We start from the raw sequence: 19,572 nt of genomic DNA on the forward strand, positions 1-19,572 counted from the left end.
CCTCAAATTGGTGTCTAGGAAAGCCCATCACTGGGTTACACAACTGAGCTCTAGTGTGATACAACGTTCACCTGTCTGACTCAATTAATTAAAAGCACATCATGTAAAGAGCACTTGACAATGACAGGACTATCTTTAGCAGCGTCTGTATTTGCAGTGAATCAGACAGAGGGAACGCTGACAGAAGGAATTATCAGAGATGTGAACCAATGTTTCTCTCACCTTCATTTGTGCAAAGGGCATGTCATAGCTCCCCACGTAGAGAAGACCCACCGTCTGCGGGATCAGTCTGGAGAAAGAGCGAAAATAAAGATCTAAATTAAATTTCACATCCGGACAAGCAAGCATTGTGATATTCCCCAAGACAGCGGAAGTCAGGGAAATAATAGCAGCTCAGCTATGGAGGATGTCCTCCGATACTGCCATGTAATTATCTGGGCTTCATAATAAGTACCTGTAAGACTTTCACAGTCAGGATGAGGTTCCCAAATACAAAGACAACAAGTGCTTCATACAGAGGCGTAGATTTGAAGGGGAATGCTCGGAAGAGAGTCTTTTTAAGGACAAGGATAAAGGGTTTTTTCAAAATCAATAGTGAAATTAATTTTGAATGAGATGCTGGTAAATGAAGCACTGACCTGACTGGGTCACAGAAATAAATGCACTAGGACACAGGGCATAAATATCTACACTGCTGTAGATTTTTTTTTAAAGAAATTAATACTTTTATTCACCAAGGATGTGTTAAATTAATAAAAAAGTAATATCATAGATTTACATTGTCAGAAAATATTTATATTTTTAAAAAATGCTCTTCTTTTTAACTTGTTATTCTTCAAAGAATCCTGAAAAAACTAATCACAGGTTCCAAAAAATATTCAGCAGCACAACTGTTTTTCAACATTGATAATTAATATTAGAATGATTTCTGAAGGATCATGTGACATTTAAGACTGGAGTAACAGCTGATGAAAATTCAGCATGCATCACAGGAATAAAATATATTTTAAAGTATATTAAAATAAAAAACATTATTTTATATTGTAATAACATTTTGCAAGATTACTGTTTTTTTTCTGTATTTTTGATCTAATAAATGCAGCCTTGATAAGAATAAGAGACTTCTCTCTCTCTCTCTCTCTCTCTCTCTATATATATATATATATATATATATATATATACACAAAATGGTTATGTTTTATGCTTACTAAGGCTTTATTTATTTAATAAAAAACATTTATTTTAAAATATAACTTATTGCTGTAATCAAAAGTGCATTTTCAGCATCATTACCGCAGTCTTCAGTATCACATGATGCTTCAAAAATCATTCTAATATGCTGATTTGATGATCGAGAAACATTTCTGATTTTCATGACAACTCAACCTGAGGTCCTTGGCTAATATTTATTATTGTGGTTATATTTTTTCTTCTGTTAAAAGAAATACATAAAGAAGAAATCCAAAATATTCAGTGTCACAGATGTATATTTACTGAGTCATGTACTGTTTTGTAGAGGGGGGTCAAAATCACAATTTTCACCTATGATTCAGAGCCAAATTACAGGAATGTAAAAATGACTTCAGAAAGATGGTCAAATCGGTTGGATGCCAATGGTTCAAAATTAAGGGAGACCATTTTTTCTCCCAAGTTTATCCTTTAAGATTTTAGGTCTTAACCAACTTTTCTTTCACTATCTTCACTTTTAAGGCCCTATTTGGTTCATTTCCAGATATATTAGGATCAAATTTGGCTCCAAGAGTAAACTGGTACCAGCCAAAATCTATATGTGGGTCACTTTGCATACAGCTCATACTTTTCTTTTAAAGAGGAACGTCTGAAGAACAAATAATGTTGAACCAACAAATATATATTGTTTCTGTATCTGTCATCTTTCTAAAGTCATTTTACCCCACTGTATTTCGGCTTCAAATCTCAGGTAAAAATTGTAACCATCTACAAAACAGTGCATTACTCAGTAAATATAAATCCATGACATGTAGGCCCGGTTTCCCAGACAGGGCTTAGACTAAGCCAGGATTAGACCATAGTTCAATTAGGACATTTAAGTAATTTTTATAAACATGCTTAGAAAAAAACATTACTGGTGTGCATCTTGAGACAAAACAAAGGCACTGATATATTTTAAAATCAATCAGTGCAATTTTATTTCAGTTTAAACTGCTCAGACTTACATTTTAGTCTAGGACTAGGCTTAAGCCTTGTCTGCGAAACCGGGCCGTAATGTTTTGGGTTTCATCACTATTTATGTCTATTTATTTATAGTAACAAATTCAACAATTGGAGCCAGGGAAGTTTCTGAAATTTGGTCAACAGAGGATTTGTTGTATAGAAAGTTCAAAATAACAGCATTTACTTAAAATAGAAATCTTTTGAAGCATTAGAAATTCTTTACTGTAGGGTCGAAAATTAATAAGGGCTTGTCGCAAAAATGCCACCAAAATGAACAAAAACTGCTGCACAGATTCAAGATAAAAGGGCCAAAATTGCCCCTGCACAATTAAACAATGTATTACGGGTGTCACAATTAAAACAAAACACAAAGAAAAATCACTCACTGCTCTTGACTGAAGAACTTACAGTTGCTTTAATGAGTCAATGTATAATTTATGTATATAGTGTTTTATTTTTATATTTGTTAATTCAATTTCTGGAATGCTACTGATACACACACCTACTGTACCTACAAATTAAAACACTGTTTGTTTTATTTGTATATTATGTGTATTTGTAACATGTAGCCTATCTTTGTCCCTTTTTTTAATAACCACAATAAAATAATGACAAAGATTTTTTTTTATCTTTCCCCACTTTGGCCTAAATATCTGGCATTCCTTTTGTTTTATATTTTGTTACCTTGTAGGGTTTTTAAAATAGGAAAATTAGTTTGGCTGTACTGCTGTACTGCTCAGACAACTTGTAAAATAGTAAAACCAACATGACAAAGAATTGTGACATTTCTGAAAACAAACAAACAAACAAACAAACAAACAAAAAAAAAAACACGTTATATGATATTTTTGCCATATCGCTCACCCCTACCTTCACGAATGCAGAAAATGCCCCTGGAAATCTATTCCAGGGGGCAAATATTGCTGCTTAATAGAAAAGTTCATTTCTGGCCCTGCTTTACTGTCACTTTTGACCAATTTTTTATGTTGTTTCTGAATAAAATGATTAATTTCTTAAAAAAAAAAAAAAGTTTTAGAACAGCAATAGGTGAGAATATTAACATACAGCTTTGTGTATTAATAAACACTACTATATTTACTGTTTGCCTCCCTACCCCACACCTAGCTTGGACTAGAAAGTAACTGTAAAACAGATTATAACTATAATTCTTTGACAAAGTCACTTTTTACAGAAGCTACTTTTTAAAGAAGCTATTGAGTTTTTTGATTTGCCATGTAATATCTTCAAATAATCGTAATTTGGAAGCTTTTATCAGCAAATAATGCATTAACAATATTTTAATTAACCTGTAACTTTAATTCTACTTTTAACGGACCAAAAGGCAAGAAACCTGACTTAAAATATGAAACGATCACATTGCATTCCATCATATTATTCAGAAAAATAAATAAATGAGGACTGGAATTGGATTTAGAATGAGAATCGGCAATCACTGCCAATGGTTCTTTTGTCTTGCATTTGCTAACAAACAGTCAGTAGAATACTGTAGCCCTCTCCTCTCATCAGCGGTGCTCTATAATGGTCCCAGCTGTTCACACGTACATGCCCACTAAAATGTGTTACCATCCAAAATAGTAGTAAATCACCGGGGAGGAGACCGGATCCCAACCCTGACACTGAGGGGTAAAGAACACCCTGCCAGTCAAGCTAATGGTGCTGTATATTTGGAGCCTCCCGAAACACGATGACTGTGTTCAGCCTCTCTTACTGTGTGTCCTGTGAGCTTGTTTTATCACTCTGAATGCAGATATTTTTGTCAAATAATGAAACCAATGTAATTGTTTACGCAACCATTTGCAATCAATTTCAGTGTGGACCAGACCGTTAGTTGTCCAGGGACGAGACAGAGTGTCCACAAAAGCTGCTGTGTTTTGACGGTTTTGGCTAACATTGAGACATCTCTTTAGCAGCAGGCTGCTCTTTCGGCAGGTTGTGTCATTACGGTTTCCATAATTTGTATAGCAATGTGTGAACTGCTGAAACGTGCATTTCTCTCTTTCTAGTATAATTAAGACCATCAAGCTCAACCATCTGTTGACTGCTCAAAAAAAAAATATTTAGGAGTATCTGGACCTCTTTATTCATTTGATGACAATGTTTCAGCAGAGATTCTGTGAAATTTACACTCACGTGAACAGACTGGATGATATTGGATGGCTGCATGTCAACCGCAATCTGTGAAACTGGCAGATCAAAAACGTAAAGCCACGTTCACACTGACAGTGATTAAACGGTTACCATGGTATCCAGCTGTATCAGCCAGCAGATCACTCGCCGCACTGTCATTGGTAGTCGGTGTAGCGTGTCATCGCTCATTTGCATAAAGGTCAAAGACAAATAAGAGCATCCTTAATAAAGAAAAGGAAAAACAAAACCAAAAAATATAAGTGCTTAAATTAATTATTAAACATTTACTCTGTATTTAATACATAAATTAATAAAAAAAATAAAAATAAGAAATGTCTGCATACAGTAACTAACTCTCTGAATGTTGGTCACACCACAATTATATATTTCGAAGAAATACTACTAGAAGAATATAGTAAACTACCTAAGGGTTTCTTTTCAAGAGTTTTCAAGAGTTTAATTTCTGTAATAAGAATGTTTTCTCTCATTATGATATCAAAACAGTACCATCCTTCTGTCAGAAATTTAGGAGTCCCTATATGTATAAATTGCATTTTTGATATATTTCTGGAAAAAAGAAAAACAGCCCAAATTGCCAAGCCGAATGCAAAAGGTACTATAATAGCCAAATATTTAGGAAAGGAAAGGAAAGGAGGTGAAGTGAGGCCAAGTATGGTGACCCATGCTAGGAATTTGTGCTCTGCATTTAACCCATCAGAGTGCACACACACAGTAGTGAACACACACACACCGTGAACACACACCCGGAGCAGTAACTATCAATGGTAAATAACGTTGATACAGCCATGAGGGTCTATGAGGTCCTTTTTTTACATGTCTCTAAATGTTGGTCACACCACATTTATATATTTCTAAGAAATACTACTAGAAAAACATGGCAAACTACTTACGGTTTTCTTTTTTAACAGTTCAATTTCTGTAATAAGAATGTTTTCCCTCATTATGATATCAAAACAGTATTATTTTGAAATTCTGTCAGAAATTTTGAATCACTGTATGTAAGAATTGCATTTTTTATATATTTCTAAAAAAATTGTTGGATCTGAACAAAAGAAAAACAGCCCAAATTGCCAAGCCGAATGCAAGAGGTACTATTAATGGCCAAATATTCGGCGTAACTACCAACGGTAAATAACGTTGATACAACGTTGAGTTGGCAAACTACTTAAGGTTTTCTTTTTTAAGAGTCCAATTTCTGTAATAAGAATGTTTTCCCTCATTATGATATCAAAACTGTACCATCTTAAAATTCTGTCAGAAATTTTGAGTCACTATACGTAAGAATTGCATTTTTTATTTACTTCTGAACACATTATTGAATCTGAACAAAAGAAAAACAGCCCAAATTGCCACGCCAAATGCAAAAGCTACTATAATGGCCAAATATATTAGGCGTAACTACCAACGGTAAATAACGTTGATACAACGTTGAGTTGGCAAACTACTTAAGGTTTTCTTTTTCAAGAGTTCAATTTCTGTAATAAGAATGTTTTCCCTCATTATGATATCAAAACAGTACCATCTTAAAATTCTGTCAGACATTTTGAGTCACTAGATGTACTATTGTTATGTATTTCTGAACACATTCTTGGATCTGAACAAAAGAAAAACAGCCCAAAATTGCCAAGCAGAATGCGAAAGGTACTATAATGGCCAGGTAAGCCAAAAAAGTAGTCTTCAACGCATCTGATTGAGTTTCTCTTGCATCTGGCAATGAGACACTTTTCAGAGAAAGGGAAAATGGAGGGTGGCCAAGCTGAAAATGGGAAAATAGTTCGCCTTTTAACAAGTCCAGGACTCCAAAGAAAAGTGTTAGACTGCTGACCATATGACAGAGAAGTCCTGATGGATGATGGCAGCTGAAAAATCGCTCAATACCAAAAGTTTGAATGCTTGTGAATAAAATCATCTCTGGTCAATGACACATGTAAAAATATAATATTCATGTTTTGCAATGTGTGGTGCAGCCGTCAAGCAGAGTTTTCTCTTCACAAGCAGTGCCACCTCTCTCTCTCTATTGAAACTGAACTGGGAACTCGTGGCTTTTATAATATAGGTGTTCAAGGTCAGTGGAGATGCATCCAAACAGAAGCACACCTGTACATCATGCAGCTATAAAATGAATTCAGAAGGCTTAAATCCTTTTTACACTGCAGAGTCCGTACATTCAACAGGAGAATGTTTGATTTTTATTTCAGCCTTTTAGATTTCACTGCAACAAAGGCTTTTTACAAAAATGTTACTAGACTATTGAGACATGTTCTGAAAGAATCCGTTCTGCCTCCTTTAACACTTGGAGCGTGTTTGCAGAGCAGCTAGACTAATGAAATGTTTGTCTGTTTTCAAACCGCACAAATTTGAAGTACAAATTCATTTCCTTAAAAATTGCCCCAAATGAACCCAAGGTCTTCTCATTACAGCTCTCCAGCATTCAGTGTCATCTATGCAAAGAGTCAGGGGTTCTTTTATTACTTTAGCCATCTCATTTCAAAGCTCTCAGCAAATAAAGAGGGCATGGTGAGAGGGAAAAACACTCACAGATAAAGAGCGAGAGAGAGAGCTGTGTGGGAGGAGAGTGGAGATGTCATCTTTCTCTGTTTCCTGGCAGGGAAGTAACCCCGCTAATAACCTCAGCCGCTCGCTGACACATCTGCTGTAGAAAAGCCAGGCCTCTATGATGCTTTGATGACACTCACTGACCATTGGCTTTCTTGAAATATATATTTAACATACCCACTGGACATTTTTTGCCTTATCAATTAGGCATAGAAAAGCTTAAGAATATTGAAACATGGTAATGAAAGCTAAGAGCAAAATATCCACTGGGTAAAATCCTAATGATAATGCAGGAACGTTTACACGCAGTCATTAGAATCAATTCATTCCCATTGGACATACAGTTTACGTGCTCACACTACTCTTGTTATTATGATCATTTTAATTATTATAATAGCATAAATACAATTTTGGTTTTCATTTTTGGTTTGAGTGCTTGAAACACATTTGTAAACCACCTTATGAATCCATCTTTAGCCCCAAGAGCCAGCACTCCATTCATGCATTCTGTCTGCACTATTTTTAACTTTTGCTCTACGTATACATGCGTCAGACGAACATGTTTTCCACCACATCATGTCTTGCTGTTTTCCTTTCTTGAGAAAATGGCCTGTCATGTTAAAAATAGTTGAAGTTTTGTTGTGCAGGACATCAAAGTCAGATTTACACCAGCGTACCAATCAGAAAAATGTGTGGGCAGGACACTCAAGTTTACTGAGAGTATACAGTAGCAACTGTGCATTGGCCTCAGGGTTTAAAAACTACATTTTTAGTGTGTTCAAAGTAGAAACAGCATCATTTTCAAGTGGTGTTTCAATAGAGTGAAATAAAAGAATGCTTAATAACATTCTTTTGAACTGCTCTATGATCAGCTACATCATTAAACACATGGATGTAGATCTTCATGCATCTCATTCGACATTTCTTTTGATAACATAGAGCCCTCCTGGTGTAGAGTCTGTCACGGCACAGGTGAACGCTTTCCCTCATAATGCAAGTGCATGATGGAAAGCACACAGAACGTGCTTCTGCATTCCAATGCATCGATTTTTAATTGTTTTACTATTTACAAATGTGGCAAACAGACATCTTCGCCATTGGAGACGCATCTTGATGTTCACTGCGTTCATTTTCTGTGCTGTGCTGTGTCTCTTATTTTTACATGCAAGCAACAAATTCTGCGCAATTGGTTTCTTAATGTACTAAAAAATGACCAGTGTTGGGCATGTTACTTTAAAAAAGTAATTAGCAATAGTTACTAGGTACTTCTTGCATATAGTAACTGAGTTAGTAACTGAGTTACATCATTATAAAAGTAACTAACTACTAGGGAAAGTAAGTACTGTGTTATTTGTAAAAAAAAAAATTTCAAATATGTCAAATAACTTCGATGCCCCCAATATTAAATATGTTAAATGAATAAAACATTGTACACTAATCTACACTATTTTAACGTTGCTGTGGGACAATGTGAGAGACACCTTCCAGGGGCTAAATATCACGTTATTGGGGTCGCTTCAACCCATGGACATGAAAACATCCCGCGACAACCCTTTGGTGGTTTAATTTTTTCTTATGACTGCGAAAAGAACTAAAACTACTCCGTCATTTTTAATCGTACAGATAAGAATAAGGTATCGTTTGAAACTGCAAAGGGTCTTTCATTTGTGTATAGTTATAATAACAACAACACAATGTGCTTTTGTAAAATAAATCAAATAAACAGGGTGCGCTCTCTGCTGCCTCCGTTACGTCCTTTCACAGACGTGTAAACAAACTTGAATCTCAGCGAATACCTGCCTCACAGACATGAGAAAATATATGTATAGACAGTTTGAAATGTCTACTTTTCAATAAAGTCATGTCGAAAACAAATATTCTCTGATTAGGTAATCCGTACGATACCAACGCGAGCTCCAGTTTTTCCTGTCTAAAATCATTTCCAATGTAATCACGCCCACGATTGGCTCCACATCACCTCAGTAAACAAACGTGAACATTCATCAAGTCCATCTTGGCTACTTTTCGTTTCTGGAAGACACGCTGAGAGGAATAAACCAGAATTTACCTCAGAAAAAGAACGGAGGAGATCATTCTGATGAGTAGCCTAAGATTACTTGCACCTGTTGTTATTGTGTTATTAAAAAAAACTTGGAAACACTGGAACACCTGCACTACTTTGCCTCTGGTTGGCAAATGATGGAAATTTACTCAATCATCATCAGTTATGTGGTTGTCACCAGAGAAAATTTTTTTCGCAGGTCATGTGGCTGAGAGAGAACCGCTTCATCGAGCTCAATTATAGTAATTTTATTGCATTTTATTGTTAAAGGGAACGTCTAATGTTATTTCATGCATTCTGACTTATTTATAATGCCAACCAGTTTAATAATCTTAAAAAACAAGTTGGACGTATGACAGAGTATTTCTGTGCCAAATACACACCTTCAGGGTTCGTTAAAGTTTCTGAAAGTTTTTTTCGAGTATGGCCTTGCATTACATCACAAAAAGGGAAGAATTCCTTGTATGGTCAACTAAAGGCACAATTTCAGTCATTACCAATAGAGTTCAATGAAACTTGTGACCACAGTTTGCTAACGATGCTTTTGAAAAATGCACCCCAGAGCGAGAGCAAGAGCACACCCATCATTGTGGTTTATTCGGTTGCAGAAGTCGTTGGCAGCGCGAAGAAGGATTTTACATTCTGTTTTTGACCACAAAATCAACAGTGTTACCAAATAAGCTTGTTTTTGGTTGTGAGGGAAAGATAACCTTGTTCACCTTCTCAAAGAACCCTGCATTAAGGGAATAATTTATGTCAATGTCACAGCTTGCAGACGATCGCTACCACAAAAGCATGCTTGTCACTCCGCCCACAGCACGCTCCAGGAGCTTGATTGTTTTCGGAGAGAAGCGGTACAGCTGTATGTGTCTTTTATAAATCTGATAAAACTAAAGACCCTTCAGAGGTGTGAAGAATACACTTACTCTATACGTAAGATTTAATTAAGAAAACATCTTCATCAGTTTGACAGCACATGTGCTGCAAATACTCATAACACAAACAAACACAAAAACGTGCTGCAAGTAACACAGACCACAATGGTGGGGAACCCAACAATGCTTTAAAAAAATTAACCATGGTTTTATTATAGTAAAAGTATAGTAACCATGTTGTGGTTGTTTTTTCCCTCGTATTGATTACCATTTGGGTACATACTATGGTTAAAGTATGATTAGTGTTTTTAATTTACCATGGTTTATCTCTAGTAAGCATTTTTTATTTGTATTTATTTTATATAATATAATTATTTTAATAGTAAAGCCATGGCTAAATTGTGTAGGGAAAGTTGTAAAAGTAGCCAGCTTACATAACGCTCCACAGTTACAGTAGTTGTGTATTTTGTCAGTTTATTTAGGCTAATAATAAAAAAAGCTAAGGAATCATATGATCAGGATGTTAAAATAAAAAAAATAAAAAAAAAATCACACTTTTCAGATTGATAAACATGTCCCAGGCAGGTTCGTCACTTGTTGGTGCGGTTCCCTTAAACATTTTTAATGTGGTCTATGAGTATTTGCAGCGTGTTTGTATTTGGTTGTGTTGTGAGTATTTTTTGTTGTGAGTAACCTGTGCTGTCAAACTGATGAATATGTTTTCTTAATTTGTAGGTGTTTGTTCTATTTGCATGTGTTTTTTGCAGCGCGGTGAGCTCTCTCGGTCACCGTAAAGGTCTGAGTCTGGTGATAATTTTGAAATAAAAGTAATACTGTGACAGAAATTGATCATTTTGCAACAGAAAAATGCATAAAAAAGTTGAGTTGGGCTGTCACCAATTTTTTGGTATAGCATAGCACATAAAATCTTACAGGAACCTAATATTTGTGATATTAACAAATCTGGAATATAGTTAGACATATGGATTTGGTTTTTATAGAAAATTTAGATCAAAATCTTTATTTTATATAAAATATTCCTTAGTACACTACATTTTATTGTCTAAACGTCTATCATATTTTTTACACGTTTATTTTTGGAAATGCTTTACAACAATAATCTGCTGTTTGTCTTCTTTAAAAAGAGACCAACCTTTCAGTTGAGGTTAAAAGTTTACACCCCCTTTTCGGAATCTACAAAATGTTAATTTTGTTTATTTAGTACTGGCCTGAATAAGATATTTCATAGAAAAGATTTTTACATATAGTCCACAAGAGAAAATAATAATTGAATTTATTTAAAAAAAAAAAAAAAAGATCCCTTTCAAAAGTTTACATCCCCTTGATTCTTAATGATTCTAACATTAAGAGCCAGGGGTGAAAACTTTTGAACAGAATATTTATTTTTCTCATTTTGCCTAAATATCATATTTTTTTATTTTAGTAACAATCTTCAAAAACTACAGAAGATCGTTACATGTTTCCCAGAAGACAAAAGTTAAATTTACCCTGATCTTTAAATTCAAAAATTTTTCACCCCCGGCTCTTAATGCATGGTTTTTCCTTCTGGAGCATCAGTGGTGCACAAAAATGCTGGAAAATCAAAGAATTTGTGGGACATGAAGGATTTTCCAGAGAGCAGCAGGCAGTTTAACTGTTCACGACAAACAAGGGACTCGTGAACAACTATTACTAAACAAAAAAAAAAAAAACACGGCTGTGGATCATTCATTTAAGAACACAGTATTAAGAATAAAGGAGGAATTGATTACAATTTTCTTGTGTGGACTATATGTAAACATCTTTTATGTGAAATATCTTATTCAGGTCAGTACTAAATAAACAGCATGCATTTTGTATGATCCCTCTTTTTTTGATAAAATAATTAACATTTGCGAATTCTGAAAGGGGGATGTAAACTTTTGACCTTAACTGTAGGTCTGTATTCCAAAGCGTTTTTTTTTTCGTTTGGCTAATGCCTTTTCACATCTTTGTTCAAAAAGGAGGAAGGGAGGGGTGACAGTTAAGAGGTTAAGGCATTTTTTTTTAATTTACAGTTTAATGCTGCAAAATAAAATTTTACAGCAAAAGTTGCTCTGTCACTGACATTAAACCAAATAATGTTTCCTTGTATAAGGTGAGAAAAAGCTTTTTGTACATAGATTTTCTTTTGCTGTGGATTACTGTTGTTGTTTTGGAAGTGAATAGTGTTCATGACAAGGGAGGTGTGAGAAATGGGAAATGGATGTCATGAAAATTTATCAGGGTTGACAGAAATGGATTTCGTTTCTGTTTTCTGTAGCATTGTGCAAATTGTTCTGTTGTTTGTTATGGTTTTCGTTCCTGGAGTCTCATGTCTTAATAATATCCTAATTATGGACAAACAGTGATGACAAGCCTGGTTCCTAAAACAAGTCGCGAGACCGCATTGCTCTGTTCCGTTCCAGCTGCTTTGCAGGAACACATCTTGTGTGTACCTTCCCCAAGGCAGAAAATTATACGCAAGGATGATCCAATACCAAAACACAAACAAGCACTACAATATATGGGTGAACCTCATGAAAACATGTCCCAGTCATATTAAAAGAAGAAATTATATTTTGCGCTGCAACAATTAAGCACACTTCACCTCTATTTTTAAAAAACTGTAATGCAACCAGGCATCTTACTTTTTGAGTTTGGTTGTAAAAATGATTTTTGATGAGTCTAATCACCATAAATATCAGCATAAACTAAAAGCAGTAAAATAATCAGTTATTTTCACAATGCTTAATTGTCAAGAAAATGCAAAAATAAGGTCAAATATAGCAAGGACATGTTCTTGACGGGATTTACACACATGGAAAGAAAAACAATTGCTTTGCGCACAAAAGTCTTTGCAGAAGGGTCAGCACTTTCCCTCTGGACCGCCTGCATTTAAAAGATAAGCCTGGCTCATTTGAGGACAGTAAAATCTCCAGTCTGGACGGAGTGGACAGATGGGTTGAGAGAGGCGTAAATGAGGAACGCTAGAGAACTCACACTTTATGCTTCGCTACATTTCTTCTGAGAGAAATGTCAAGCCGCACATAATCAAAGTCACCAGTCTGTTCAGGAACGGGCCTCACAAATCACATTTTGGTGCGTATTATGTTCCGAAAAGTAGCGACTCGAAAAGTTGCTAATGCTGCAACCACCTGCGTGTGACTCAGAGCTGAATGTTTTATAATCGCTCACACATCAGCGCATACATAAAGATAAAGAGAGACACACATGAGAAATCCCCTGGATGTCTCTGTCTCCATGTGAGTTGTGGGAAGTTTGTACGGATGTGTTCTGATGTTCAGCATTGATTTCAGCGTAGTGAATGCAGTTGCCATAGCGATGATGACTCACCCCTCCCCGCCGACTTTGGTGATCTTGAGTCTGAAATCGACCGAGTTGTGGCTGGGCGGCTTCCACTTCAGAATGTCATCACATCTGCCCGGCTTATATTTCTGTAGGGACACCACAAACACAGAGACCAATCAGTTTATGACATAAAGCAAACAATACCGTAGAACAACAACACTCCTTTATTAGCTATAAAAAACAGGGATGCTATATATTAGAAACAGTAACACATAACCAATTTGCAGGGTGCCCTGAAAACAAAAAGACCCAAAATAGTGACTCAAACTGATGAAAACATGACCAGACCTGTTGAAAACCCTGTTTTACACAATTTCCTACATGCTTTCTGTGGCCTGATTAATCGTTTTATCTTGGAAATACTTTTTTAGAAAGTAAAAGGCCTTGTGGTATAATTGTGATCATGGACCACAAAACCAGAATTTTGAAATTGAGATTTGTACATCATCTGAAAGCTGAATAAATAAGCTTTTCAATAGCCAGGTTTCCATCCAAGGTTTTTTTGCGGAAAAAAATATTTAGACACAAATGATTTCCGTTTAACCTTAGCACATAAATTCTATATCGATAGTTCAAATGTTGCAAACATTTGTTTGGAAACACTTTTTGTCAAGAAAAGCAGCTTTAATGCAAATAAATGTGGTTGTGTCACATGACAGAATTAGCCTATAGACAGTGTCCGAGTTTGTGGTGTTGCTCACGTTAAAGCACTGTTTCTCTGTATCATCATATTCATATTATTTTAGTATCTAAAAGTATTTTCTATATGGTAAGAAAGTTAACTTTCAAATATACATATCTTAATTTGATGTTCCTTTAGTACGTTTGCACGTTTAATCCTTTTGCATAAAAGTACACAATTTTACATTAATTTGTTTAGGCTTGTTAGCTTATATTTTCATTCTTGTTTTGTTCCTAGTTTTGTTCTATCGTTAAATTTAAAGGATTTGTTGTGGAGTGAGAGGAAGTAAAATAGCATGGTGTTTGAATATGTTTGGCTGACTGTATTTTATTATGACAATGAACAGGCTGTGTTGTCAAGTTAGTAATGCTTAAATGCACAACAAATAGGCGCCTGCATGATCCCTTGATTTTTTCACCCTTATAAAAGTGGAAACAACTTACAATACTGCTTTTGTGGTCATATAAGCGTAAGACATTATTTGAAACTATTTAAAATATTTATTTTATGTCTTTTATGTCATTACATTCACAATAAAAACAAAACATTGTGCTTTTCTAAAATAAAGGAAACAAACAGGATGCTGCTTTCTCAAGAGTGCATCACAAAAACTAAACAAAATTCTGCATATAGGCTGCTACTTGCTGCAGTTTTTTTTCCATTGTGTTAATTTATTAAAAAATACATATATATTTTGCATATAAGCCTATTTATTTTTATATATATATATATAGCTTTATTGTTTTTTTTTCTGTTTGCAGAAGTGCTGCAGGTGTGTGAATGATCATGTGAATCCTCATGTTCTGTTGTTTATGCTGCTCACAGCCACGCAATTTAATTATAGTTTAACATAATCTTGTCAGTTAATTGCAACAACCGTTGGTTGTCAGTTAGGAGAAATAAAATAAATGAAATTAACATTCCTATTTCCAATACAGTCTAATTGTCCCAGGGAACATAATCTGAAGTAATACTGAATGTATTAGTGAGAAATTAGCTTGTTAGCTATTAATAAATTCAGGGAATGGGGAATATTTAGTTTTTAAATCATTTGTTTTTGTATGGAACAACTGCTAGAAAGACTGTGCTTTTGTGTAAAAGTGTTTTTTCTGTTAATTGAAATGTCTGTGATGAAATGCCTATTCTATATTTATTTTATACTTATAAGCTACACATTCACATAGTGTATTGAGCACTTATAAAGTGTGTAATTCACACAATACAAGCTATTAGTTTGTTTTATGTTTAGCTAATTAGTACACTGTTAGGACAGAAACAAGTATAAAGGGTCTATAAGACAAAAATAAGACAACAACCAATAAAGGCCTTATAAATAGCTTGTAATGGTATACAAGTCCATAACTAGTCACTTACAAATGCAGTTATTAGTCATTAATTACTGTCTAATTTCTGATCCTTAAAATAAAGTGTTACCAAAAACACCTATATAAATAAATAAATGAATACACAAGTAACTAAATAAAACCTAAAATATGTAAACTTTACATAAAAATAGTCTAATTTTCTATTTTAAATTTATTTATTTATTTTTACTATTATTTTATATTATTTCATATTATCACAGGGGTAAGCTATCATAGGAGTGTTCAAAGGCTTATCCAACATGTAGGCAGATCTTCACCTGCAAGTTTTAATTTTTTGTTTAGTTTAATTTAGTGCGATAAAGGTCTTAAAACAAATTCTACTGTGGGAAGTGGTGAAATGAAGATATTTTTTAATGAAACCTGAGAGATTTCTGTCCCTCCATTCAAAGTCCATTTGGAACAATATGAGGGTGGGTAAATGATGACAGAATTGTCATTTTTGGCTGAACTATTCCTTTAAGATGCAGCCTACTGTATGTGGGCAGCTCTCTAAGTTTTGGAACAGAGCCATATAATTGCTGATGGAAATAGTTATGCTATAGTAAGCAATTTAGTCCCGTCTTCAATATTTTGCATTTTCACCGCTCCTCCATAATATTTTCTTTTCATCTTTCAGATTTCAGTCATTTGATGTAAACCAGGTGAGCTACCACCACCGTACAGTGGGGTTATAGTGCATCTAGACCAATCAGTAAACATCTGTTTGTGATATTCAAATAAGAATGGAGATCTGATCATATTAAAGCAGTAGTTCTGGCATGAGCATGTCTTGTTATCTGTCCACCGTTCATAAGAATCCACATCCCACATAAGACAGTCTGTGTCAGTCAGTCAGACAAATGGCTGTAGTAAGGCAAATGTAACCAAAATATAATTGGCTTCAAATATAAGAGAATATTTTAATGGACGTAGAAATTCATTGTGCTCGTCTTCAAGAAAGAAGACAAACAATAATTAGATAACATGTCAACATGTCTTTCTGCAAACATGCTTCACAAAACCCTACTACAAAAACTGAATTCTGTCTAGTTATTAACGCCTTACTGTACATTTAAAGTACTATATATTTCATTGTCTTACAGTACAAGCTGTTTTGTGGAATAATTTCCCCTCATCTACATAATAATCCTTTAAATTGTGTCATTATAAACATATTTGAGGACACATTTTAATGTTTTAGTTTGTTAATACATGCACACTTTTATATTGTGTCTCCTGAATGATTTTAGTTTGGCCAGTGTGAAAATTCAGAAAATGGTAATACATTCTTGACTCAGCATGGTAAGATTATTATAAGAACTGTATATAAAAGGCACAATAAAAATAAACAAAACAAAACAAAACAAAAAAATGTCCTTTGCAGGTAAAAAAAAAAAAAAATCATCTGCGGCATGTGACTATAAGAACATTCATTATGCATTCATGTCAACGTTCTGGACGTGATGAATCAAATCTGGAGAAACCAAAGAGTGGGAAGACGAAAATGAGGCAAAGTAACAGATGCGTTGCCAGGAAACACGATTTGAGCCAGCAGGACCGCTACATGGTGGGAGGTTGTACCTCTAAAAGGCTCAGTGTAAGATTGGGGATGAAAGTATGGTTGTTACGGGTCAGAGTATCCAAACAACCTTCTCACTTTGCACCGTATGCCTCTCTGTAATAATCAAAGTTGTTTACCAGTGGCAACACTAATGATGAGGAGAGGATACAAACACTAGTGCCTAGGAACTATAAGAGCATCATCTCAGCAGGACCAGTAACTTCTCACAATAACAGCAACAGGCAGATATTACATGTCGAAACAGCCTGAAAACAACTTTATAAAATGGATAATTCAAATATTGAAAGCTGATTGGTTGATACAAAATTCCAGATATTATAATATATAATATAGTACCTTTAGGAAAGATCATCCAAGATATGGATGAGTTTGTTTCTTTATTGAAACAAATTTAGCATTCTATCACTTGCTCACCAATGGATCCTCTGGAGTGAATGGGTGCCGTCATAATGAGAGTCCAAACAGTTGATGAAAACATCAAAAGAATCCACAAGTAATCCAAACCACTCCAGTCCATCAATTAACATCTTGTGAAGAGAAAAGCTGCATGTTGTAATAAACTAAAGCAACTTTGCTTCCATTTGAAATACGAGTCCATATTCCATAATAGTGCTTCCTTCATTAAAAAAGATGTCTGGTCTGAATCAGGAGAAAAACGTGCACAGATCAAGCACCGTTTATAAGCCAAAATAGTCCAAATCAGCTCTAAACACAAATATGCCTATGGATTTTGATGTGAGAAATAATATGGGATAAATTTTGGGAGGAAGCATTATTATTGATTGTGGAAGTGATGGTTTAAAGTTAAAACACTTTGATAGATTTGTTTCATACAGTTTTTCTCTTTACATGACGTTAATTGATGAACTGGAGTGGTGCGGATTACTTGTGGATTATTGTAATGTTTTTATCAGCTGTTTGGACTCTCATTTTGACGGCACCCATTCACTGCAGAGTATCCATTGGTTGGCAAGTGATGGAATTACATGTTAATTTCTCAAAATCTTTAGAAACAAACTCATCTTCATCTGGAATGACCTGAGGGTGAATAATTTTTAATCAAATTTTCATTTTCGGGTGAACTACTCCTTTGAGCAGTGTTGGACATGTTACTTAAAAAAAAAGTAATTAGTTATAGTTAGTAGTTACTTTTCACAAATAGTAACAGAGTTACATCATTATAAAAGTAACTAATTACCAGGAAAAGTAACTACTGTGTTACTTAAAAAAATATGTCAAATAACTTTGTCCCCAATATTAAATGTTAAATGAATGAAATGGACACTAAATAGAACAAATCTAAATAATATATTAAAAACATTTGTAATGTTGCTGTGGGACAATGTGAGAGACACTTTTCAAATTCAATAAATTACTGTAAATATTATCAACCCTCTACGGATACCATAGCATTAGAATCGCCATTGGCTAGTAGATTTTTTTTGTTTACGCACCAGACTAATATTAAATGTCTATCAACAAAAAACATGTATGAATGCATATTTGTCATGTTGACAGGATTGATGGTGGTGCTTAAGATATTGTTTTTTATTTAGTCTTTCTATAAAAATGGTTAAAACTATTGATAAAGTAAACTACTACAAATTTTATCACTAATAACAATATAAAACGCACTAAGGATTACTGAGCTGCTGGGTTCATGAATATTAATCAAGTTGTCTGTGTTCGCTCTAACAGATTTGCAGAAAAAAAAAAACACGGACGATAATTGGTGAGTGCCAGAAAATGAGATTGCCATTGGCGTATTATGCCGCATTCCAGGCAACCCATTACCCATGTTTTTCCAACCTTCTACCCGTGAAAGTGCACTGGAACGGCAGTCAAACCCATGACTTCCCACCCGTGAACTTGTACTAGATTGATATACTCCCAGTTCCGCGCTCTGACGTCACATAGCGCGCAAAACAACAATGGCAGCCCCTACGGATGCAGTGTTTATGCAAGTGGTACGTGGTGAAAAATAGACTTTAGGACAACATAACGTTGCAATCAAATAAATAATAATATAATACTAATAAATGTGCTCAGGCAGACTTGCCTGGAACCCTACAAAGTCGTGAGTTGCGGTTTAAAGTCGTGATTTACAGGCTCAAAAACCTGCCTGGAACGCAGCATTAGTTCCGCCTACTACCAGAGAAACCGGAAGTTCTTAAAAGTTGAAGTATTCCAAAGGAACTCTGTTAGTTTGACAGGAAAATACAACAAAGAATATTGTTTACATTCTGCATTGTATGTAGGACTCTCTCGCTCTGTATCTTTCTTTGCGTGTGTGTGACGGCTAGATGTGACGTCTTCACACTAGAGTTTATGGTTCGTCAAATACAGATTCACTGTGCATCCATTCAGAAAAACTGAAAAATACAATTATAATATAATAAATTATAGTAATGTCACATTTTATTGTCTGTAACTGTAACGGCGTTGTAACAGGGAAAACAGTAATTTGTTTAATTACTCGTTACTGAAACAAATAACGCTGTTAGTAACGCCGTTATTCCCATCACTGCCTTTGAGTGACTGAAGTTTTATTCTGCTGCATATTGTACCTAACAATTCACTTAAACAGTGACTATATTCACAAAAAATAATGACGTCTTTCACCTTATTGCTTCAAAAGCAACTGCATAAATTGGTAAAGTGGTCTGGAACAAACATTGCAAACCATCTTTTATCTGCCA

The 19,572-nt window shown here is 34.8% G+C and overlaps 1 protein-coding gene across 1 annotated transcript in view; it reads right to left on the reverse strand.

The window, feature by feature from the left end:
• LOC141348440 (mRNA-capping enzyme-like) overlaps nt 1-19,572 on the reverse strand; it is a 40,210-nt gene that overhangs the window by 17,981 nt on the left and 2,657 nt on the right. The window contains exons 2-3 of the mRNA XM_073852746.1: nt 13,231-13,331; nt 223-289 (exon numbers count right to left, since the gene is read on the reverse strand). Of these exons, the coding sequence (XP_073708847.1) occupies nt 223-289; nt 13,231-13,331 (168 nt within the window). The remainder of the gene's footprint in view (nt 1-222; nt 290-13,230; nt 13,332-19,572) is intronic.

Source organism: Garra rufa, chromosome 13 (genome assembly GCF_049309525.1).
Source record: "Garra rufa chromosome 13, GarRuf1.0, whole genome shotgun sequence".
In the NCBI taxonomy this organism is placed as follows: Eukaryota; Metazoa; Chordata; class Actinopteri; order Cypriniformes; family Cyprinidae; genus Garra; species Garra rufa.